This window comes from Urocampus carinirostris, chromosome 10 (genome assembly GCF_059441175.1).
Source record: "Urocampus carinirostris isolate Australia breed hairy pipefish chromosome 10, RoL_Ucar_1.0, whole genome shotgun sequence".
Taxonomy (NCBI): Eukaryota; Metazoa; Chordata; class Actinopteri; order Syngnathiformes; family Syngnathidae; genus Urocampus; species Urocampus carinirostris.
The window spans coordinates 14,654,958-14,679,958 of record NC_142358.1 but is presented as its reverse complement, the minus strand read 5'-3'; the positions used below and the strand labels follow the sequence as shown (position 1 = coordinate 14,679,958).

At 38.1% G+C, this 25,001-nt stretch overlaps 1 protein-coding gene across 1 annotated transcript in view; it reads right to left on the bottom strand.

The window, feature by feature from the left end:
• kmt2a (lysine (K)-specific methyltransferase 2A) overlaps positions 1-25,001 on the bottom strand; it is an 81,352-nt gene that overhangs the window by 22,691 nt on the left and 33,660 nt on the right. Inside the window, exons 6-24 of the mRNA XM_088346125.1 lie at positions 23,484-24,154; positions 19,294-19,367; positions 18,704-18,940; positions 16,832-16,978; positions 14,518-14,616; positions 14,078-14,198; positions 13,115-13,228; positions 12,802-12,986; positions 11,999-12,175; positions 11,154-11,264; positions 10,928-11,001; positions 4,863-5,077; positions 3,295-3,389; positions 3,085-3,222; positions 1,436-1,594; positions 1,168-1,279; positions 1,002-1,080; positions 753-913; positions 501-650 (exon numbers count right to left, since the gene is read on the bottom strand). Of these exons, the coding sequence (XP_088202251.1) occupies positions 501-650; positions 753-913; positions 1,002-1,080; positions 1,168-1,279; positions 1,436-1,594; positions 3,085-3,222; positions 3,295-3,389; positions 4,863-5,077; positions 10,928-11,001; positions 11,154-11,264; positions 11,999-12,175; positions 12,802-12,986; positions 13,115-13,228; positions 14,078-14,198; positions 14,518-14,616; positions 16,832-16,978; positions 18,704-18,940; positions 19,294-19,367; positions 23,484-24,154 (3,119 nt within the window). The remainder of the gene's footprint in view (positions 1-500; positions 651-752; positions 914-1,001; positions 1,081-1,167; positions 1,280-1,435; positions 1,595-3,084; positions 3,223-3,294; positions 3,390-4,862; positions 5,078-10,927; positions 11,002-11,153; positions 11,265-11,998; positions 12,176-12,801; positions 12,987-13,114; positions 13,229-14,077; positions 14,199-14,517; positions 14,617-16,831; positions 16,979-18,703; positions 18,941-19,293; positions 19,368-23,483; positions 24,155-25,001) is intronic.

The window sequence follows — 25,001 nt, the reverse complement described above, 5'->3', positions numbered from 1 at the left end:
AAGGAAAACTCGAAACCTTGTGTATCATATATTCATAAATAACTGACAAATCTCAAGTATTAGAATTAAACTTTAATAAACACGAGTTTTTAAGGTTTTAAAGCTCATTTTTTGGGGGGTATTTATCCACCAGTTATTATTCTTTGTTTCCATTTCATTGTGTCGAGTGATGGATTCAGTCACCCGCTCACGCAGCACCAAGTACACCGCTGATCTTGCCACTGTGCGCCCCGCGCCCAGCAGCAGTGCCGCTGAGCACAGCAACATGGGCCGCGAGAGAGGGGGTTCAAAGTATCCATTGCGCAAAACAAAAGTAAACAAAGAAAAATGACGGATGGATATTTAGAAAGAAAAAAAGTCAGTGAAAAAGCAGGACGGCCAGAACCTGAACGTAGTGATTAAGATTTTAGGTTTGAAATTCGGGTGAAACTAGGGCTTAAGGTCTTTCCTCTACCCAGTTTGTATTTGGTTAGACAAATTAAAAAAAAATTGTTTTCTACCTAGAGAAGGTAAAGAACTCGGGCCAAGCGAGCGCTGGTTTTCAGGGGGATTGCTAGATTGCCGGTTTCTGGTGTACACTCTGAGCTTGGGGGCCTTTGCAGGGGACAGAGACTCTGTGCGCCTCGGAGACTCGAATGGATCAGGGAAATCTATAAGGGTTGCAGAGAAAAAGGTGAGATCAACTAATAACACAGTGGGTAACCACTCTTCCTAAAGTGGGTTCTTAGAGCTGGGATTGTCACGAGCGTTACCTTGTAAGGGGGGAGGGCTGTGTGCAATCGTCACATTTTCCTCAGGAGGCAGTAAGCTTTTAAATTCAGACTCTCCCAAAAGTGGGTGACAAACCAGGATTCTACAGGTATACACGCAGCGCTTTCGTGCATCCAAAGTACTCCAGTACACCCTAGAACACCTGGAAGAATGAGGATCATCATATGCATTCATTTTTCTGTTGATAAAAGAATTTTTTTAAAATGATACCGGGGACCTTAAACACTCACTGGTATCCAATCGGGAAGAGTTTGCGTTCTGAGTCAGAGAGTTCAGTCAGTATTCCCAAACAGTCAATAGTCATGGAACCTGCAGGGAGAGTGTAAAGTTGCCATCAGCAAAGAAGCATTAAGGCTTTTAGAAAACAAAGAAATAATTGGCGCAACTTCACACTACCTATCTTAATGTGGACGTTTTCAGGCTCCAGCCCTGCCATCCATTTGCTCTTCACACACATTCCCTCCAGATCAACAAGTACCCTGCGGGTCACCTCAAAGCCAGACACCACCTGAGAGGAAGGAATTATTTAAAAATAGCATTGCACTGCTCCACTTCCTGATTGAGTCAGAAGTCCTCATTGAACGCCCACAACGTGCAACATGTACTTTTCTATTATACTGTACAGGGTTATCTGAGAAGTACTAGGTCATTGAGAATTCCTTACTTCTCCTTTAATTAGATCCTTGTGCTTAGAACAATAGACTTTCTTGTCTTCCAGAAAGATGCAGAGGCCCTGGCGGGCACACATGAAGTGGTAGCTGCTGGTGCAGGAGGTGAAGCAGCAACAGACAGAGGCTCCTGGCTTCTTACACATCTTGCAGAACTGGGATGGAAGAACAAAATGACATGCCTGATGGGTGACGCCTGGTCACATAATCAGATTTAATGACATCCTATAGTAGGATAAAAAATATCTTCAATTTTTATGTATCGCATTTTCTTTCACCATTATTGACAAAACATTACTTTAATAGACTGTAAATCAATTGAAAAAAAAATTGGAAAGTGTGGTTTGGACATAAATGGCTGAGTATGCTTAAGTATATTCTAAATAGTTTTTTCCCCAGTGATTTAGGATCTAATATCAGTACACATACAAACAGCACCATTAAGACAGCGTAAAAACGCTAGGTTATAAACGTCGTAAAAATGTACCGGTAAGTGAAATATTTAACTTTTCCTTTTCTGTCTTTCTCGGTTTTCTTTTTTTTCCGATGAGCCTACAAAAAGTAGTACTAAATTAAACAAGGAATTAAAGAGAATGGAATAAAAAATAATATATTTGTTTCCATCTTTGAGCCTTGGGAAAGTAGTGGTAGTAAATTCGTATGTGTATTGTACGATGCGGTACTCTAAATTTCGGAACAATATAGTTTTCCCCAGAGATTTGGGGTCTAGTATCAGTATTGCAACACACTACATGTCACTGCCAAGATCAGGCTCATCTTTGAAGATAAGGCTCAGGCTTTACACTGAAAAACAAGAGCGACCAGATGATAAAGGTTCTTAGTAGGATAAACAGTCTTGTCCTGCTACTGGTAACCATTGAAAACTAGTACTATCTGTTTCATGTGTGAGCAAACCCCTACACCAGATATGTCCAAAGACTGGCCCGGGGGCCAGTTTTACTGTCATAAAATTAATATGTATGGTCCGCCAGTAATGTTGACTGCAGTACAAAATTGTAAAAAAAGAAAAACAATCAAAATTTCACCAGATGAAGGAAGAACGCCCTTGCCACCTTGCCCTTCCGTGAGAATTTTAGCCCACCCCATTTCCGACATGGCGACAGTAAATAAAAAAGGAAAGTTAACTGTGAGGGCCGCCCCTTTCATGACAAGTGGAAATGTTTTCACCAAAATCCAAAACAACTGTGTCTGCCTAATTTAACAAATGACTGTTTTCAAAGAATGGAATATTAAGAGTCACTGCCAGACGAAACACGCTGACTACAAAAAGCTAAGTGTAAGCGAACGGTGTGAAAAGGTGAAGCAACTGGAAGCTGAGGTCCCGCTCAGCTCTTAAGAGCAGGATGAGACTTTACATCGAAAATAAAAATGGCAACCAAATGATGACGGTGCTGTATTTGAGTCAGATCAGGAGACTTCTACTGCTACCGGTATACACGGAAACCCGTACTACCTGCTTTATGGTGAGAGCAAACCCCTGGCCAAAAAAATGGTTTGGAGAAAGATGGGCGCCGTCAGGCTGTATTTCCCCGAGACACACCACAAGAAGTGGTGCCCCTATGGCCCTGTCGGTCGAGGGGCACGTGTACCGTTATATTCATCACAGTATCTTCTCGTGTCTTACCAACTGTTTTCCTTTGATAACAGCAATGTGTACATTTTTCAGGGAGCCGTCGTCATCCTCAAACACCTCGGCGGACCATAGTGCACAGTTGACATGCGTCCACTCGTTCTGGCCGAGGTAAAGCAACCTACCGCACTCCTTGATTGGAAAAACATGTCACATAGCATCGAATACGTTCCAAATGTGCCTAAAGTCGACAAAGTCACTCACGTTTGTGTTCTCGTCTCCATATTCTAAGCAAAATGCACACTGCCTGTTATCAATAACACCTGGTGGAGGAGGAAACTTTAGGTCCTCTTCACAATCTGGGGAGAAAAACAAGCAGCAGCAAGGTCACCATGAGCATTGCAACGTGTTTTTCCAAGTTTTACCCCCTGTGGCTAAAATAAAGAGTGTATATTTGCAAATATTCTCAATCCCAGAAGCACTTCTCTATTTCTACCGTTTATTCAACTCAAGAGATTTGTGTTTACAGTCTACTTTAAATAATTTGTTTCCCCTTGTGCATTGTTAGCAGCGTTTATTCCAGTAGATAGCTGACATTTGAGAGGCAAAGATTTTTATTTCTGTTTCAAGCTCTTCTTTTGTCAGATATTAAACATATGTACAACACTGTATCACTGGCTTTAGCAGAAGTGCCAGAGAATCTGAATACTAGCATTCAAAAGGAAACATCATGAATAAATCAGTGCTAATGAGCATCACTCTTCTGGCCCTTTTAAAATATAAAACGGGTGTTACTGTAGCTATACACAAAAAAACACAATATATGATAAATCTTTCAAGCATACTTGATTCTCTACAATGTGAAATATTTGAATAACTGAAGTTTAAGTTTTAGTCATTAAACCAGGTGTGGGCAAACTTCTGGAGTCGCGTGCCACATTGGGTTAAACATGCAGACATCTATATGATATGTTTTTTTATTTGTTTGTTTTTGAATAATTAGTTTCATCAAATTTGTTTGAAATGGTCAGATCTTAATAATATATTAGGTCACTTAATTTGATGTTTTGTAGTATTTCTGTAGCATTTTGGGGGTATTACTGTGGTGTAATGTGCTGTAGTAGTATTTTTGTATTAAAAGTATTAACGTTCTACAATTTTTGTGGAATTTTTGTAGTATTTGTGTAGTAGTACTGTGATTGTGATTTTGTAGTATTTTATAGTATTTGTGTAGTGTTATTCCTGCAACTTGATATTACGTTTTGCAGGATTTCTATTGCATATTTAGTATTACAGTAGTAGTATTTTGTAGTACTACTGTAGTGTAATGTATTGTAGCCGTATTGTTGTATTATACTATAGTATTAGTGTAGTAGTATTGTTGTTGCATTTCTGTAAAGTATTTTGTATTTTTTTTGTATTTCTGCATCTTTTTGTAGTATTACTGTAGTTATATCTCTATAGTGTTTTTTCTTTTTCTTTTCAGAATGAAATACAAAAAAATATAATAGGTGCCTGTTTTAAAATACTGAATTTGTTATTAATTAATTTGGTATTTTCGTAGTATATCTGTAGAAGTTTTTTTTCTTTGTAGCTAAGCAAAGGGGGGACAAATAAGGCACAAAAAACATTTTTCATTAAGAGTACTTTATTTACCATTGTATATACTGTCTTGGTATTTTCATAATATTCGTTCTACGAGCCGGATTCAAAAGCCTAAAGACCTGTATTTTTCCAACTCCTGCTTTAAACCCAAATGAGTAACACTACTGCAACAGTAAGGTTAAGAAAAAAATTTTTAGATTAACTATCAATTTGTCGGACTGCCTTACCTGGTATAAGTGGAGGTAGCGGAGGTAAAGAAGGAGGAAGTGGAGGAGGGGGTGTTGCTCCAAAGTCTGGCTCAGCAGGAATCTTTGGGCACGGGGCTGGAATGATTTTTTTGATGAAGTGCGGGTGCTCAGAACGGGCCAGCTGTAGTCTCTCCTGCCACTGGGCATAGTTGTGGTCCAGGGACGGTGGCAAAACAGCATTTGGCAGAAGACCACTGTTGAAGAGAACAACAATACATGAGACAGTGCCATCATTAAACTCTGACTGTTTGAAAATGGGAACAAAAATGTATTCATCATCAAGTAGAACCTGCTGCATCGGTCGACTGGACTTTTTGCATGATTTATGTTAATAAATATTCCATGTTGATTGTGTATTGTCTCTTGACGCCCTTGCAAAATCAATTGCAGCATTAACATCCAGGAAGCAGCATTACCCTTATAGGCGATCCATTTACAGGGTTTCTTAATTTTCAGAATGCTGACGTTTTTTGAGTTTTCCTTGGCCCTCATATAGGTTTCAGAACAAGGGATGTTGTAATTTTGATCTGTGCAGTCCTTTGAGATTTTTTTAGGTTACGGGCTATAAAAATAAATGAGACTTGACTATTGCATTCATTCCAACCTTTTGACATAGAAAAGCAGTTGATGTTATCGCACACTTTATTTTTACGGGCAAAACACAATCAGTCTCAAAAATATAATCAAATAAATAACGAGATACAAATTAAAAAAGAATAAAAAACACGTGCTTGTCTCAAACTACAAGAGGCAAACTTTTACCAAAATGTAAATGTAATGCGATTGTTGGAGCAGTTAAAGACTACAATAGTAACATGAATTGACAAATTATTCACGCACAAAGATTTTGTCTCATTTCAAAACAAAATACTAGTCTTGAGTTGATATTTGTTGTCGTTTTTTGAATTTGAAAGAAGTAGTTTTTTTTTTTTTTTTTTAATTAATTGGCTTTGTTTAAGGAGAGAAAAGCGGTAACGTAACACATAAAGTGGTAGTGTTGGTCGGTATGCTATTGATGTATTTCTTATTTTGGGATTTTTACTATATTTATCATTTTATTATACTGTATTGTTATTACTTTATAACGAACTAACTAAACTATAAAACATAGAGTTCAAGTTATTTCCATAAAATGACCTAATTGCTTGTTATGATCCAACTTTATGGATTGTTGTTTAAAAAATGACCAAATTTGTTGGGTCATTGAAGATAAAATAATGAGACATTTCAGGTTAAGAACAAACATCACGATTTGCGGATGTTTAAAAACAAACGACTCAATAGATATAAACAAAATCCCATATGTTGTTTGTGGTTGTTTAAAACTAAAAACCCCAAATTTTCGGAAAAACAACCCAGTTTTGGGGAATAAAACGAAAATAGTATTCAAGCCTAAATATTAGGTGTGGCATGATGAAAATAACATTTACTTAATTTTATGTACATCATACAAAATTTCTTGTAAATAATTTTTAGTAACTACACGACCCAAGTAAGGATAAGCGGTTCGGAAAATGAATGATTTTAATAATGTGGATACTTTTAAAACTTACATACAGTGAGGTAAAAAAGTATTTCTCCCCTTCCCGATTCCTGTGTTTTTTTGCATATTTATCACTCACAAAGGTATCATCAAACCAATTACAATATCACACAGACACAATCCACGGAAATAGAAAATGCATTTTTGAAGTGTTAATTCCATTTATTAAGTCACCCAAAAATTCAAACCTATCCGTCCCTATGTGAAACAGTAATTTCCCCATAAAAGAGCGCTCGAGTTTGAAGGCACGAACTGATGGCCCGACGTTCTCCTTCAGGATCTTCTGGTAAAACATTATTCCGTCAACAACAGAACCTTGTCCTGGTCCTGATGCAGCAAAGCAGCCCAGTTTAAGTCAGTATTTATGACTTCAGAATAAGAAAGGTACTGGCAAAAATTTGCATCGATGAGAGTTTCCAGGCGAAAACCACTGCTGTTAGAAAATAACACAAAGAGACGACTCACATATGCCAAAAAGCATCTTAGATATACTCAACATTTTTGGAGAAACATTCTGGAAACTGATGAATCACAAATTTAACTTTTTGGCTGGTGTGCAGCCCGTTACATCTGGAGTAAAAATGGCACAGCATTTGACAAAAAGTACATGATGCCAACAGAAAAGCACGACGGGGTGGCAGTGTGATGATCTGGGGCTGCTTTGCTGCGTCAGGACCAGGACAACTTGCTGTGGTTGACAGAATAATGAATTCCGGGGATTACCAGAAGATCCAGAAGGAAAATGTCCAGCCATCAGTTTGTGCCCCAAAACTCAAGCAATCTTGGATCATGCAGCAAGACAACTAACCGAACTACACCAGCAAGTCCACATCTGAATGGCTCAAAAAAAAAGAAAAGAAAAAAGGTTCCGGAGTGGCCAAGTCAAAGTCCGGATTTAAATCCAGTTGAGAAGCTGTGGGGTGACCTTTAATGGGCAGTTTATGCTAGAAAACCCTCTAATATGGCAGATTTGAAACAATTTGGCAAAGAAGAGTGGGCCAAAATGCTTGTACAGTGTTATAAATGTCTCGTTGCCAAATAGCGTAAATGTTTGATTTCTGTTAAGCTAGCCGAGGTGGCCGGACAGCTTTGTGTGCCTTAATAAATGGAATAAACATTTCAAAACTTTGTATATCATTGGGTTGTCTCTGTGTGATATTAAAATTGGTTTGATGATCTAAAACGTTCGTAAGTGATAAATATGCAAAAAAACACAGAAATCAGCAAGGGTGCAAATACCTTTTCAAGGCACTGTACCCTATATGCAGTATTTCATATACTCCCATTAAAGAACCGCTGAAATACAGCATACCATGTTTTTATGTGCGAATTGCTAAACGTAAATTACAGCTAATAGTTATGGAAATGAGTTCTTCATGTACTGCAACCTAAATTTTATACATTCACATCTGAATTTCCTTTCGGGTACTCTGAAGTTTCCTGTGTAGAAAGCCAGAAATGCCACCATCAATGAATTGCAAGCAAGTCTGGATTCAATTTAAGAGTGGGCTACTGAATCCACGTGATGGATCATTTGTTTCTGCGTACACAACTTGACAAAGTGAACCGCAAGAAAACCACAAATATGACCGCGGCATGTGACACTGTTACAGTGGGTCTCGCAATAAAGTCTTCCAGGCAGGCGGAGCAATAGAATGAATAATAAATGGCCTGGGAAAGTTGATCGCTCCGAGGAGAGTGCTGAAACGCCGGCGATTAAGCGAGGATGTGTGAATGGATGTGCGTAGCAAGTACGTCTCCGTAGCTAGCTGGCATCGTGTGGCTTCACGTGGCATGAATATTCATTTCGGGAAGCCGGCGCCTCTACAAAGAGCATAATTAATTCAAGGCAACCATTTCATTAGGGATTCTTGGAGTGAGAGTCGTCGTCAGCAGCTGCTTTACTCCATCAATACAATCAAGTTTAAACGATTTATAATCTAGTCCGGGTGGTTCGGGGAATTGGACTAGTTCAGGGCTCAGCATCATGGGGATTTATTCAATTGATCTTCCCGTGTAGGTTTATTCACTGTTGTCGATAGAAAGCTTCAGCGTAAATTTGTAGGGCAATTATCCATTCATTAGCTACACTCAATCAATTTGGCAGGAGGCAGGGTATGCCTTTTAAAGATTAACTGTCAATCAATGTAATATCTCAACTGCATCTGCTGAAAAAAAAAGCGGACACGTGCCTATTCAATGTAGAAATTTTAAAAATGAAGAAAAGATTTTTCTAAAACTTAGGAACAATTAGATTTACTCTTATTATTTGGAGAGAGAAATTAAAGAAAAATTAGTAAGAAAATTGGGTTGGGTGAACATGATGGACTGTATCACTGACCCAAATCGCAGTACATCATATGCAATGGGATTAGAACCTGGGTCGAGGGGGTGATGGCGACGACATTAAACCAATGGTTCTTAACTTAAACTTCTCAAATTTACTGAATTAAAAAGATTGTGCGGTTTAAACCATTGGTAGTAGAATATACTCACATTTAAAAACTACATTTAAAACCAAAACAGCTTCAAAACAACATCATATTCCCTTTAATACTCAATCATTTGCATTTTTAATTTAATCCAAAACACTTCATTTCTGTGGTTTTGTCTTTTAGAAAATAAACTCCATGTCTTATATTTTCTCCAATGTATCTGCTTTTGGCCATGCTAGATATGTGTAGACAAACAAAATCGGTCTTTTTCTGTGGTGAGAAATAGCAGGTGTCAACTAGCATATGCATCCAATTATTGCTATCTACTGTAAAGAAGTTTAAATGGCCCCCTTTCATTAGCATTATTTTGCAAAGGCGAACCCATTTTTGGGTCCTGACCCACTAGTTGAGAAATACTGCTTTACACCACCAGGGGTACAAATGAACTAGGCAACTAAGGCAATAGATGCCAGAAACAATGATTTGAAAAGTGAATTTCTGATAGGTCGGGGTCGGCGAGCCGTACTTGGCTCTTAAGCGCTGTGGAGTGGCTCCTGGCGCTTTTCCAAAATGTTTAAAATTTAAAAACATGTGAAAGGGAAATATGTCATTCTTTTAATATGGTTTCCATAGTAGGAATAACATGACAAACACTTTTAATGTTTTCCAATACTGTAAAAATGTGTAGAATTCATATTTCATTTCAACTACATATATAACTACATATACATGTATAAAAAAAAGACTTGTTGTCGGGAGTGCGCCCTATCGCCTTTTAGTGTGGAAAATACGGTAAAGTTGGATACAGACGGTCCCCTACTTACGACAATTCAACTTACGAAAAACGATTTGTTTGGGGATGTCGAAAAATATCCGGATGTTGCTGTCAGTTAGATTTTGTATTGTGTGCACCTTTTACCGAGTAGAGGACATTACTGTAGTGCTTCTTTCCGCCGCGTGGCACTGTGAGAGGTCACCTAGCATCCACCCCGAAGAAGAAATCCAGCTTCAACTTCCTAGTTCATGTGTAAACATACGACGTGTACTGTATTTTTAGAACTTTGACGTTTTTGTTCTTTAATATCTCGTGAATCCATTCATTATGGTTGGTGTAAAGTGTAAAGAAGAGGCGAGCCGTTTATTTTGAAATGAAAGTGGAATAAGAAAGATTGATTCGGTTGAGAAAATGGTTGGATCGCTTTTTTTCATCCACTCTCTACCACGGAGGAGCCTCTTGAAGCCCATCTTCCAATCGTAAGTTAAACTCAACTTTATTTATCTTTATAGAGCATATTATTTGATAGAATGTTTTTTTTTAGTACAAAAAAATACAGGTTACTTATACAGGCCTTAAACATACTTATATAAACATTAAACATACATGCCATACAAAATATAGCAGTGAAGCAACTTATGAACAAATTCAATTTACGAACGATCGTCCGGATCGTTCGTAAGTAGGGCAGCGTCTGTATTCAGTTTGGCAATTTAGAGCACATCAAGGCCAGAAAGTGTTCATCTTTTTAGCCTCATTAAAAAAAATCCCCAAATCACAGATCTTCCAAGCCAAACTTTCTTATCTTGTAATTTAATCCAATGACCTCACCATTGTGTCTGATCTAACTCTGACCATTCAATCTGGTTCACTGTGGAATCAAATTTATTACTGTGAATCTGCGCCTCGACAGATCTGTGTAACAGCGGCAGTCGTTTGTCCTGTGCCACCCATTCAGTCGAGTCAGTTTCAACGCTCTTGTCGTCGAACAGCCGTTTGAATCTAATTTATAAGATCTCGGGGGATTGTGCACACTCAAACAGACATTCTATAAATATTAGTTTGCTTCTTTCTGGCTGCATCCCGCCACCACCAACATGATGGTATAGCATCTCTGTCTCTTCAGTTCTCCTCAATAATTACAGACCTCCCCAGCTGAAAACAGTTTAAGGGCTGCACTCAAATTACCCGACTATTAAAACCGAAACTCCCACAGCGCAACTGGTAAACAAGACACAACTCCCCTCAAAAAAAGAAAGAAAGATGATGCTGCAGCATAGCAGATACTCACTTTGCGCAGACTTTGGATCTGTCCCAGAAGTGTGAATCTTTCGCTTTAAACCAGGGAAAGTTTCGGTCCATTAGCTAAAACAGAACATTCATCAGTTATGATTCCCTGAGCTAGTGTTAAACACTTTGCATTAAACATCACATTTTCGTTCTTTTTTTAAAAAAAACAGCAAAAAATGCATGCCTGGTTGTAGTTTTAGTGAGGTTTAAAAAGTAGGGATGCTTACCCGGATGAAGTAAGATTTGAACATGCTGTTGGCTTTCCTGCTTTCCGGCTGGCCACCATCACCGTTAATTGCAGTCTGAATGATCCGTGTGACATCGTCACTAAATGCCAGCTGGAAAAAAACAAATGCACACAAGTTTAGTGGTGCGTTGAGGTAAACGATTATTTATTTTTCCTCTTTTAAAAACCACGCTCATTAGTCCATTAAAAGCTGGACTGTCTTTCCCCATGACTATTTTTACACTCAACAGTATTGTCATCAACAGAGCCAAATAGAAGCATCATTAAATAAAATAGAATTGGGCAGTTTTAATTCATGCATTTTTATTAATTGAGATCTAATGGGATGTTTGCATTGGCTACCAGAGGGCAGCATAATCTGATTATGCACACACATTTACACCCACACACCCACATAGAAGACAGTACTATTTGCAGTCCTGTTAAGTAGTAAAATATAGTACTTTACTGAACTAAAATTCACACTTTTTTTAATAGGTTTGTTGTTCATGAACAATACACTCTGGAGGGAATTATTACTTGAAGAAGTACCATTTATCCTCGCAAATAAGCTGACCCCTTAAACCTGCTTTAGCCAAATACTAAAACAAATACGTAAGTATTAATGACACACGTAGCTAAACAACGCTAATTATTTAAACTTATAGATGATAAATATTAACATAGAGGTAATAAAGATGAAAACCAAAAAAAACAGGGTTCATACAGCTAAAAGCCAGTTAAATTTAAGATTTGGACTAAAGCATCAAAACATTACTAAATTGTAACTTATTACTAAGTTTCCTTATGACGCTTTCAATATAATAAAAATAAACATGTACATACCAGAGACTTATAGCAGCCTATATCCATCTTTTTTTTCACCGACTCCAGGTCTGCAGGGGAATTGCTAGGAGTTGCGAGGGAAGCTTCAGTCAACACTGGAGGGTCTGGACCCTCGGGGGAACGACGAGATGGAAGGCTTTCTTCACTCTCAGGGTTTAGATCTGGCGGTTTTACCACCTACCCAAAGAGTAAGAAGTACTTGTAAAAGAATATATTGATAACGTTAGGTTGTATGCCACAAATTTTTGAAATTAAACTGCCACCAGTTGGGCTGGAGTGAAACAGTTGAACCCTTCAATGCATCAAATATATTTTGTATTTACAAAAAAAAATACACTGCCAGATAAATAGACTTATTTTGGGGGATTTTCTTGAGGAAAAAAACAGCAGTTATAGAATTAATAGTTATAGTTGTAATTTTTATAGTTATAAGAGTGTGTTATAAAATTGTTTTAGAAGATCACAAAACGGCCTTCTTGTTTAGTGGCAGTCTCTAAAAGTAACTGCAAAAAAAACCCATCATTGCACCATTTATTTCACTGTTTTTATATAATATTTGTGAAATAATATTCACTGTGAAACAGAAATCTGACATGACATATCCTACTGAATCTCTTCTCTTCAGTACAGAATTTTAGCTGTTGCTAACAGATAACAATAAAAAAGTCGCTATTAGCTGCTAGCAATAGAATAAGCACTTAAGTTAGCATTCTGGTCATGAAGAACTCTTCATCTAATACAATTGATGGCATTTTTAAAATATCTTTTAAATATACTACAAACAAAGAGTTTGTGTTTCTCACCTGTCTGTAGCGGAGAAGGTGAGCGGAGGTGTGAGAGTTGAGCAGTGCGTCAAGGATGTGTCGTATGCGGCTTCGAAGCTCCCCTTCCAGGGCTGTTCGCCACTCGGCGGGCTGTCGCTCGCTACATTTGGAACAGGCGTAGGCAACATTTTTGGGCAGCTTTGACAGCAGCTCCAACATTTCATCTGTGGGATACCAAAAGATATCTTGGCCTCTTAATCTTGGTCAGCGAAATAAATTGTGGTGTGGTACAGCCTGTCACAATAAACAACGTCCCATCTTCCAGCTTAGCTTTTTAGAGTCATTTACGTACCTGTAAGGCTCTCACACTTGGCATGAACCCAACGGCTGCAGCGTTGGCACTGCATCGTTTTGCTCTCGTGCTCCTCATCGTTGCAGCACTTATTGCAAAGTGGGCAAATGTTCCCTACCATAAAGGATGAAACATGAGATTATTTAGAAAAAAAAATTAAAGAATAATAACTCCAAGATTTTAAAAACCATCAACTCGATTGCCATCAATTACACTTGTCAACTACAGTGACAGTGTCAATTATTTGACCAGTAGATGTCGCTGTATGATGTAGTGCAACTGAAAATGAGTGCTAAAAGCACAAACGAGAATGAAACTACAGAGACGCATATCTATACACGCAACAGTTTTCTTCTCGCTTTCTTTGCCCAGCCTTTTTAATGGTGATGTCTGGAATTTTGACATTGTATACTCACTAACGCCATCTTCTGGCTTTAGTTATCATTGCAGCCCTCGTCAAGCTGCTTGTTTGCCGCTTGCAAGTGCATGCATTTCTTAGACGCGGTGGTATTAACTCTACTTTCTAACCTTTTTTGGGGTCGGGGTTGGTGTCAGGACTGTATATGAAACAGTCCTTTTCTTACTTTCACCATTTTTATGATAAACTAACAGAAAACCGCGAGGACGAACATGAAATCACTCTCCACCCCCCTCACACATTTCCTGCTTCCTAATGGGTTGCGAGTACTGAACAGCTCTCATAAATGTAAGATAAAAGAAGTAAGTAAAATCAAATAAAATGAAATCATTAACTGTCACCACCTACATTTTTTTGTCATCGCAAGAAATCACAAACATTTTAGAAGATGGGAAAGACCCATTTACTGGCTATTAATTAGCTCCTCCTAGTGGTGAAATTCATTCAATAAATAAACCCAAAATCATTTGAAATAATGAGCAAAAATGTCTTTAATATATCTTGTTTTTTGTTTCTGTTGTTGCTGCCGTGGACCAACGACTCACCTTTTGCAAAGAGTTTGGCACAGTCGTGACACAAGGAAAAGTCATGTGACCACTGGGCATCCCAGGACTTTCCGGGTTTGGTGGCTCCACAACGCTTACAGCACACACACTTGGAACAAATCTGAAAAAACAAGTAAACAAAGGAATCCAAACACATTTGTGAGTACGCTGTTGAAACGAGCAGGCTGCTGTCGAAAGAACACGCAAGGCGTTAGGTTGACACTGTGGCAAAAGTGTAACGTTTTTATAGTTGCTGCCCAGGAGAAAAAAAAGGAAGGTGGATGGAATTGACACGAGCGGTGCCAAAGTTGGAAACATCAAGTGTGAACAAAAGGTAGGGAAATGAATTTTCTGGGAGAGGTTTGGTGCAAGAGTACACAAATGAAAGTGAGGGGTTGTATGTGTGTTTGTACAGGATGCATAGTGAGTTAACATCATACCCAGACTTTCTTGTTTTTGGTGGGTCTTGCAGGGTGTTTTGAACCCAGGCACTCTGGGTGATAGCTGTTATGGCACTTATCACACTCCAGCAGCTGCTGCTACAAAGCCAGAGAAAGATGAGATCTGGTCATTATCAAACATGGTCTCATTGTACTGTGCAGGGAAAGCCCCGAGAACATTCCAATCAACATTTAATCAAGAGTGTCATCACCAGCCCCTTGGCCATTCCTGCTCTAGAGCTTTCCCAATAGATGTGTAAAAACAAATAGCTCAATTGACAAGTACCGTATTTTACGGAAAATAGGCCCTACAAGGTGCACCTAAAAAGCAAAGATTTGCCAGAAATTCAAAGGTACACCTTAGAATCCGGTGCGCCTTATAGTCCGTAGAATATGGTATAGTTAGTGTTGTCTTAAAAAAAAACTAGCTAAAAGTACTGCATTTTCCAGACTATTAGGGCGCACCTAAAAAAGAAAACGATGCCAGAAATACAAAAGGCCATCTTAAAATTTGATGCACCTAGTCCAGATAATACGGTAATTTATCATCACTATAGCCAACTGTTTTATTTAATTAAAAAATATTGCGATTACAAGACTTCAAAATCCAACAAATTGAATGCAGTCAAATACATTTGGCATCTTTTATTTTTCTCAGTAATAAAAGACACATTTATCTTTGTCTTGAATCAAAATAAAATATTACGGTGACAATGGAATAAAAACTCAAAGTTCGCAATTTGTTAAAGGGACATTGTGTATTATTCAACGCCTCCTTGGTGATTTATTAAAAAAAACACAATATTGATTTAAATAATAAGTACAAATACGTTAACTATCATATAATATGCCTTTTAAAAAATACTCATAGATTGAGAAATGAGCATTTACTTTACATAACACGAGGCTCATGTTAAGGAAACTAACAAGTGTTGGCCATCTTGATGCAACGGGAACCCAAAAACCTCAAAGATGAGAAGGAAAATTGTGAGTTTTGGTCACAGCGTCAACGTAGTTTCTATTTTTCCTTGTACTTTTTAGCAGTCGTTTTCGGTTGCATTACACCATACAGCAACATCTAGTGGTAATACACATTATCCCTTTAAATTTCATTATACACAATATCAACTATTCGAACATTCAGACGCATGCAGGGGATTTCATTTTAGGAATTTACTGTATGTATTAAAAGTGAAAATTTTGGAGGTAGAAGGCTTTGATGCCATTACTTTGGTATTTTAAAAAGAAGAAGTGTTAAAAAATTAGCGAACCTAAATTATTATCATTCATTTTTAAACACTGCCATTTATAAATTAGGTTGGGGCTTTAGACAATGGTATTGACCATTTAATTATTAACAGATTCATCTAATATAAAAATAATTACTTTTTGCAGCAGTACAGTGTTTCTGTTATCGGTGTCTATTTTTGAACAGCGTGTCTGACAATTAACAAACACATAAAAAATGCCTCTAAGGTAGTCTTTTTGGCTGTAATTGAGTTGAAAATTCTCAATACAATTTATTAATTCTAACAAAATGTCACATTTTATCTAGTGCTTAATTAACAGTAAGCCACATTATCATTATAGTTCAGATTGATAGACAATGAAAACTTTCAAATACAGTACTGTAGTTTGGTAAACTAAGGCAGTTTTAACAAATGGTCACAATGACCCAAATGCCAGACTGCAATTACAGACAAATCTTTGGCATTTGCTTCAAGAAATGTCTAGCAAAGAAGCACACATGTTTAAATATGTTTCAATCATAATTTTTATGACCAAGAAGATCCTCATTTCCTGTGTTGATTTATCAGCAGTTCATTGGCATGCCAATGGCCCCGCCAAAAGCTTTCAGGCCAAATTTTAGCTTGCAGCCGTGAAAAGGAGCCAGGACTGGAAGCCAATTAAAGTAATCAGGAAATTAACACCCTTTAGGCAGAGATTTGTTCCTAAAAACCTGGAGCATCAAAGAAAAGGTCACCTTAGCAGATCAATCACATTGGTGTTGCTTATCAACTTGTACCAACAGGCCAAAAACAACATAAAGACTGTTCGACTTCCCTGGTCAATAAATGTTTATTGAAGTGCCTAATGTAAACTGTAACGACAGCCACGTCCGCTAACGTCATGTGCAGCCTGCATAGTCGATGAGCTAAATCATAAAAATCAAGGCGGTGATCTATAAAGTTGATTAATGGCAGCCAGGGTGCGACGCCAGGAAGTGTTTGGGGAGTTTTGTGCAGCCTTTCGACACACTGTGATCCTACATCGGGTTTATTTTGTGACCGAGAAAATAAACAGAACCGCTCACTTTAGTTGTCTGGTGCTGGCGCCCGCAGGCTTGGCAGAAGCGGCATCGGCGACAACACCAGTTTTCAAACTGCTCCTGGAGGGGACGCTCAGACTCCCCCAAGCAAAAGAGATGGAACGGCTCACAGCATACCTGGCAGAAAACAAACTAGAGACAGAAAAGAAGCAACACGTTTAGTTTTAATCCTCCAACAACGTTATGTGAGATTTTGACTTGCAAATAAAAACTGAAATAGGAGGTTTTATGACATGAAGCTGGCAAAAAATGTTTTTTAAGTTATTCATAGGCATGTAACGAGACATCGAAGTGCGGGTTGAAAATGTCACGAGATATCTTACTCAAGGAGAGCACGAGATGCATTAGATTTGTTTAATATTCCTCGGGTCACCCTTATTTAAGTGTAATGTAAAAAAGTACAGGGCCATTTCCAAAATAAACCATTAAAAATGGATATCAATGCATTGTAAGCCCTTTCATTTTTATGTTGTTCCTGGGCCTAAGGCACTGACAATAGATTATATTGTAAAGCACATTTAGCATTTTTTAACAGAGGTGTAAAATGTCGCCAATGCTCAAGTGTCTAACATAACTAGCGTGGCCACTAGCATTAGCGCTTTAGTTGCAAAGAACTCTTCCATTCCTACACAGCACTTTTGGACAACAATTTCCAGATAATTAAACCAGTTACACTAGCCTTCAAAAGTTTGAGTTTTCAATGATAAAGTCTCACTTTTATTTATTAAATCAGTTATCCAATGTCTTTGTTCTTCTGCCCGTATAATGTCTTCCGTTTGAATGCCAGTCTTTTTATCTTTGCCACTCTGCCTTAAAGCCAGCATGTCAGAGTCGGCTTTTCACTGTAGATGTTGACACTGGTGTTTTGCGGGTATTATTTAACCAAGCTGCGTGTTGAGAACCTGCTAAGGCGTCAATTTCTTAAACTAGAGACTCTAATATACTTGTCATCTTTCCCCCTCTCTTTCTACTCCGGTTAGAACCTATTTGTGCTATTCTCTGAAGGGGGTGATACACACCGTTGTAGGACATCTTCAGTTTCTTGGTAATTTCTTGCATGGAATAGCCATAATTTCTTAGAGCAATAATAGACTGTCCAAATTCACATAAAGATAATTTTTTCTGGCCATTCTGAGAGTTTAATCACACTCAAAAATGTAATGCTCCAGATACTCCACTAGCTCAAAGGAAGATCTATGTTATGGCTTCTCAAACCAAATAAACGGATTTCAGTTGCGCTAAAATCCTTGCACAAGGGTTTTTTAATTTTCCATTCGCCTTTTTACGCAAAAAAAAACAAACACATTGTACTCTTATAATACCAAAGTGCTGGTTGTTGGAAAAGGGCATCTTCACGCCTATGTGTTTTTAAGCTATTTATTTCCCTTTTATTTTCTTTGTTATTGTATGTGTGTGTCTTGCTGTCGGTCACCCCTCTTGAGGGATATGACCAAGGTAGATAGATAGACATAGTGCATTAATTTCAGCTAAAATAGACAATTACCACGTTAGATGGATTAATAATTAATAGACATGAAACAATAGAGTTTTGTGCTGAGTCAAAGGTGAAAGAGTAGACATTTGCTTTTATCAAGGTTTCAAAAAGATTGTTTCAGTCCTGTGTTTGGATTTTATAATCATATTTTAAAAATATATGGATATTGAAATATTGGATAGTTGGAGACAACATTATTAAGTAAGAAGAAAGATCTCAGCTCAAGCCCCTCCCAAAAAATGTGAAAAATGTATTTTGTCATTATATTTTCCCCAAAATCTTGTCTTGTGGGCACAAGTCCCTTGAAGCAGCTTGCCTCGTCCCATGCCTAGTTATTCATATTTCTTAATTTTTGTTTTTACCTCAAAATTTCCACTGCTTGCACATAAGAAGCAGAGCACCCTGGGTGTGACGGGCAAAGAGGTGAGCTGTCCGAGACCGCCCGCCTCCCACACCTTCTCCACATCTTGTTCCCTCTTGAAATCAACTCTGATTCGATGCACTCCGTCGCAGGGTGCCGTGGACTTCGCCTGGCCCCTAGTCGAGGGAGTGCCTAGCCAGTTTAAAGTACAGCTGCCAGGAGATTTTGTGGTCAGCGTCTTTTTGGGTCCATCAAGGCAAAAAAGGAGAAAAGAACAGAATGACAACACAAATTTAACTCAATTAAAAACATGGATATAAAACAAACATCTTGCATGGTAAGAAGTGCATAATTGGAATTTTACCTAAATGAGGTAATCCCCAAATAGGCATCAGTAAGAAATAAGCACAACAAAATGAATCTTACCACTTAAAAGTCTGTGGAAACTTTGACATACAGTGTCTGATCCCTGAGGGTTGCTCAGCCTCAAATTATATTTATACATTTAGCTAACTCAGCCACTAACCACAAGGGTTTTAATGATATTTAAACCTCATCGTGTGTTATTATCATTATATGAACATTGTCTACCTTGTCTTTTGGTTTCTGTTGAAGAGATGGAAGTAAAGAGCGAGAAATTGGCTTCTTCAGCTGCTTCAAGACAACTATAAAAAGAAAAGGAGGAAAAAATTCAGACATTTGAATTCAACAATAGGTTTGCCAGAGTTATTGATTTGAATGTGTCAAAAGCAAGCAATCTTAGGTACAAGGTACTAGTTCCATAGCACAGTCAACTACTGATGATTATGGCATTACCAACTATATTACCAGGGTACAGCAAAATTGGGAGGGCAAAATTGTTAGCTTCAAGACAAACCGTTTTAACTTCAAAAAGCTTTTCAGGAAACGCAAAAACGACATGTTTGTTCAATAATTAGGATTACAATATTAAAGGAGAGCAGGACATTTTCAATTATTCAATTACTTGACGTTGCTGTAAAATTTGCCCATTATCCAAATCCAAAACATAGCCAAAGTAAATTAAATTCTATTCTTGAACTGTTTGGAGAATGTGGATGGTTTTGGTCTGTATTTGAAAGGTAACACTCTGAAGTTTTGTCCCAAACTTAAATAATCACTGCAAGTGCTACTAAAGTTGAGTAATCTGAGTTGGAACACACAGAAATATTTCTCGCCTTTTATTTTTATGTTTTATTTTTTTGGCAATCAAACGCCCACAGACGAGTGTAGCATGGGAATCATAGCTGGAAAACAGGTGAGACAATTGCTTGAAGCTTTACCTACTACATTGTCAAATTTGATCACAATCGGAAAAACGAAACATTGTGTTTTACACATTTTTCTAATGGTAGATCGAGGAGTTTCCAAAAGTGGAGATTTGGATGTGACCAGTTTACAGCCCTTAAAACTTTGCATTTGCATATTTTACTCTGTCCAATTTTTAGACATTGTGAAAAAGTTGTAAATGTTTGACTTTTGGGTAAGTTATATCTGCTTTATAGTTTTCTGGTATCTTGTTTTTCTGTAATGGGTATGTTTTGAAATCTCTTGAATCCCAAGAGTTTAAGTTTTCAAATGATATGTGGCATGATGTATTTTAGTGACTGCTGACACAACTTTGTTATTTGTTTACTAACAGTTTAACGGCCCACCGGCAGGCCGTCCGAACGTTAAAGGGTCCAATGAATAGGACTGAAGTGACGAGTAACCATTAAAACTGATTGCTTTTAAAAAAATAAGAAACGTGATGAATAGTGACTAACAAAGTTTTGACCCAAGGCCAAATTTACGCCTAAATCTGGTCAAGACACAATTTCAAACGTCCCCAAGTCAGTTTAGTTCAATGGTGGAAAAATCCACATCTTGAGTTGATTTCACCGAAATTCCTTACTTGCTTTGCACTAACTACTTCCGAAATTGGGTGTTTTTTGTTTTCGTTTCAAAATAAAACAACCTAAAAACGCTGGTTCCGTTTGTTTAATATCTTCCAAAACTGATATTTGGAGTCAAATGACCATTTTCGATAATTTTGTTGAAACTGAATAATTAAATAATTTGTTTAAAGAAATCTTCCCCCAAAATACCCGAACAACCCATGGATCATTTTGGACCTTAAAAACCCCCACAGAAGATTATTCTGTGTAAAATAACCCAAATAATTGATTTTATGCAATAGAAAAACAGAAAGTTGGATTAAAATTGATCCGTGTAATGCAAGGGTCTCCAACCTTATTTTAAGCTCAGAGCTACTTATTGTTAGTACCGTATTTTCCGCACTATAAGGCGCACCGGGTTCTAGGGCGCACCCCGAAAAAATAGTTTTTGGTCCAATTTTTGACATAGATAAGACGCACCGGATTATAAGGCGCTACAATGGGAACGTGGACAAAACAGTCAGATAGTTCAGTCCAACCGATTACCCCCTTAACATTCCCAAAGCTTGCAAAGAAGCAAATACGTGTCGTAGACATGTGCGGATGCGGTGTCCGTACGATGTCACTTAAATGCGTCATTTCAAGTATCATTCGGAAGGTTAAAGTCTTGGGATTCAAGAAATGCCAAACATTTCTTAGTTTCTATTTTCATTTTCGCTCGCAACTTTACTGTGCATATGACAATAAACACTTGGAATTGAGTTTAATTTAAAAATAGACACTCCATTCCATCCATTATCTGCACCGCTTATCACAGAAACATCGAGTTCAGTCTGAAACAAGATACAGGGACAATATAAAACCCGAAGTAGCTCACCGAAGTCGTTGTGTTCATAATAATGTGCAGCCAATGTCCTCTTATATCCGTGAGGGTAGTAAATCCAGGAGAATAAAATAATTTCAAATACAGAATAGAAAAAAATGCTTTCTCCATGCCGTCAGCCACGTGCCATAAACATTCATCTTTTTTTGGCCAATTGCAGGCTTTGTGTTGCCGTTTAAGCCAATGCCAGCCTGTAAATGATAAAAAGGATCCGCCCCTTGACCTCCGAATAACTTTAGCCAATAGTGATTGATTCAAATGATGATTGACACATTGGTTAGCCAATGAAACGCCGGTAAATAAATCCCAGCATACACCGCGTACTACTTGGCGTTCGGGGGAAAATCGAGTCGGCGGCTGCAAGTTAGTTGGAAAACTTTGCAATTTTAAAATTGATCCATAAATAAGGCGCACTGTATTATAAGGCGCATGGTCAGCTTTTGAAAAAAATAAAGGCTTTTAGGTGCGCCTTATAGTGCGGAAAATACGGTAATTAGCGCAAAAGGCACCCACAGATTGATATGCATTCCTAAAATAACAACTTATCATGTTATCACTAGGTTGTTACTATGTTATTACCAGACTCATTACTGGAAGTTGAGTTAAATATGCTCAGTCAAAAACTAAAATAATAATTTTACTTGAAAGTCATTATAAGCCAGATCTGGTAAGCTATTTTCAGAAAAGGTCCACGGGCACCTCAGCTGTCCTTAGGGGCAACCCTGGTGCCAGCCAGGACTACATTGGAGACCCCTCATGTAGTAGACCAGTCCATTTTAAAACCTATTTTGAGTTATCCATGAGCCAGTTGTTTTTAGTGTTAGGACATAGTTGTGGAAAATAGAATGCTCCTAAGCTGTCTAAGGTTAAAAAACACCAAGTAAAGCCTAAATGATTCAACGGTTAAAAGTAAAACAGACAATTGTGTTAAAACACCCTGACATTTGGTCATTGTGAAAAGCATTATTTTTAAGTTTGTTTAAAAAAACTGTCCCAAAATATCATAACCGAAAATATTGGGTCATTTAGGGCATAAAACAACCCCCCAAAATGGATAATTTTGTATAAAACAACCCCAATCATTATTTAGTGGAATACAAAACCGGAAAGTAGGATCAATTTGAGCCATGTAGTGCAGGGGTCAGGAACATTTTTGTCTCAAAGAGCCAAGAAAGCAAATCTTTTTTTATTTTTTTCGAGCGCCACGCCACGAATTTTAAGAGAAAGTTCAACAAAACCAGAAAACATGCTCTCCAGACAAAAGCAGATTATTCAACACATTTTATTTCAATGTGGGACATTTGATTATTTGATAAAATCTATGAAATAATATCAATGCCAGAGCCTGTTATCAACAAATATACTACTTAATGTGTCTCTCTCCCACAGTTACTTAAGATTGTTGATGCTCATTTTGGTAGAAAATATTGTTGCAAAACAAGGTGTGAGCAGAGTTCTTTTGTAAAAATGTCACAAAATACTGCAAACGAGAAGGATTCGGATGTATTCAGGGGAGTGCGCCATGTGTGAAGAGATCCCCTCATTTCTACTCCTGACCCAATCAAATTAGTCTGGATGTTTACAGTTTGCTCTGTGGGTTTACAACATAAAGTGTCTCAACAGTGAACATATATTGAGCTTCCATATGAAGGATTCCTAAGAGAAGAACAGCCAAAACAGTGTCTGTCGATGTAACACCGCAAGTGTAAATTTAAGCTAAAACTTTTGAGACCCAACGACTGGCATACTAAATTGCTTAGGTTTCGCATTCCCTAAAATTGGAAAGTTAAAAAGATTATTAAGGCTCTAGTTAATCTCTAAACCAGATGTACTCATGAAAAGAGCTATATCTGGCTCGCAAGCCATGTTCTCGAGCACTGATGTAGTAATTCAATCCATTTTGAACGGATTTTGGGCCATCTGTGAACCAGTTGTTATTAGTGTTATGTCGTAGTTATGGAAAACGGAGCGCAAAAAGCCAAAATGATTCTGTGGTCTCTTACTGGTATCTGACGTTGCTGTTGTTGAGTTCTGCCGTTTAGTCTTCGTAGGCTCGCTTAATGGAATCTTGGGTGAGGAGTCTTTCCTTGTGGGTGCATGACCGCTCGGTGGCCCTGGCGGCTCTTGGGAGTGTTGGGGATGAGATGGCATTGACGGAGAAGGGGCTGGGGAATTCTGCGCCGAGGACGAAGAAGAGGAAGACGAGGAGGAGGACGAGCTGGACGAAGAGGGTGACGAGGAAGACGAGGAAGAGGAAGAGGATGCTGGTTGCTGCGTTTTTTGTCCCTTTTTGCCGGGGATGTTGCTCGGAGCAGAAGGCTGCTCGAGGTCAGGGGATTGGGCCTGGCTTGCGAACGTGCTGGTGGCTTGTGGGGAGTCATCTGGGGAAGAAGAGGATGACGGCGCTGGAGAAGATGCTTGCGGTGGGGACTGCTGCTTTGATGTCTCCTCGTCAAGGTCGGAAGGGGAAATTTCACTCTTTCTGTGGGGAGATTCTTCTTTTGGCGGCACAGCAACAGTCTTGCTGCCACATTCAGAGTTGTGTCCTTTCACTGGATTGAGGCTCTCTTTCTTTTCAGCAAACCTTATCCTCTTCTGGTCCTTTTTACCTTTACCCTGTCTTTGAAGAAAAAGCTTTGAGGGCATCCACTGCAGGTTTTGACACTTCCTCATCCTAGAGAAAGGAACAAAAAATAGATTGTATTTGCCAAATATTGCATTGATGAATTGGGATTTCGTAATATTCAATGTATAGTGGTACCTCTTTATCCGAGCTTAATTTGTTGCTTGTATAATGAACGAATTTTACCGATATCAAATAATTAACCCCTTAACAAACCTGTACAATTCGCCTAAAATTGTAATCCGAAATATACTCAAAGTAGATTGAAAGCTGTTCTTATGTTTGGAGAATATGGACGGTTTTGGTCTCTTTTAAAATCTATCACTAAAGTTTTGTCCCAAACTGAAATAATCATTGTTAACATTGAGTAATCAAAGTTGTAACAAACAGAAATACCATCGTTTTATTACTGCCTAAAATAATTTTGCAATCTCATGCTGAAAAACAGCTGTGACAAGAGCATGAAACTTTACCTGTTCCCAGGTCAAATTTTTTGAAAATCTCAAAAACTAAACATTGTTTAACACATTTTTCTAAAAGGTACGTTACACCGTTTCCAAAAGTGGTCATATGGAGGCGACCAGTTCACAGTTCTAAAACCTCTGCATCCCTGTACTTTACTTTGGCCTATTTTTAGAAATTGTGAAAGAGTTGTAAATGTTTGACTTCTTTTTACAGAAGTCAATCACTGATTGTGAACGCTTGCGCGTAATAATCACACGTAAAAATGGATCCCAGTTGCATTACGCACGTTTACTTTCGGCTCTGAATATATTTATGTTGGGAATTTGATTGGCTAACCAATGTGTCAATAATCATTTGAACCAGTCACTACTGGCTAAAGATTTCTTAAGCCGAAGAAGATCATGCAGGCCCTTATGGCCCACCGCAGGCTAAG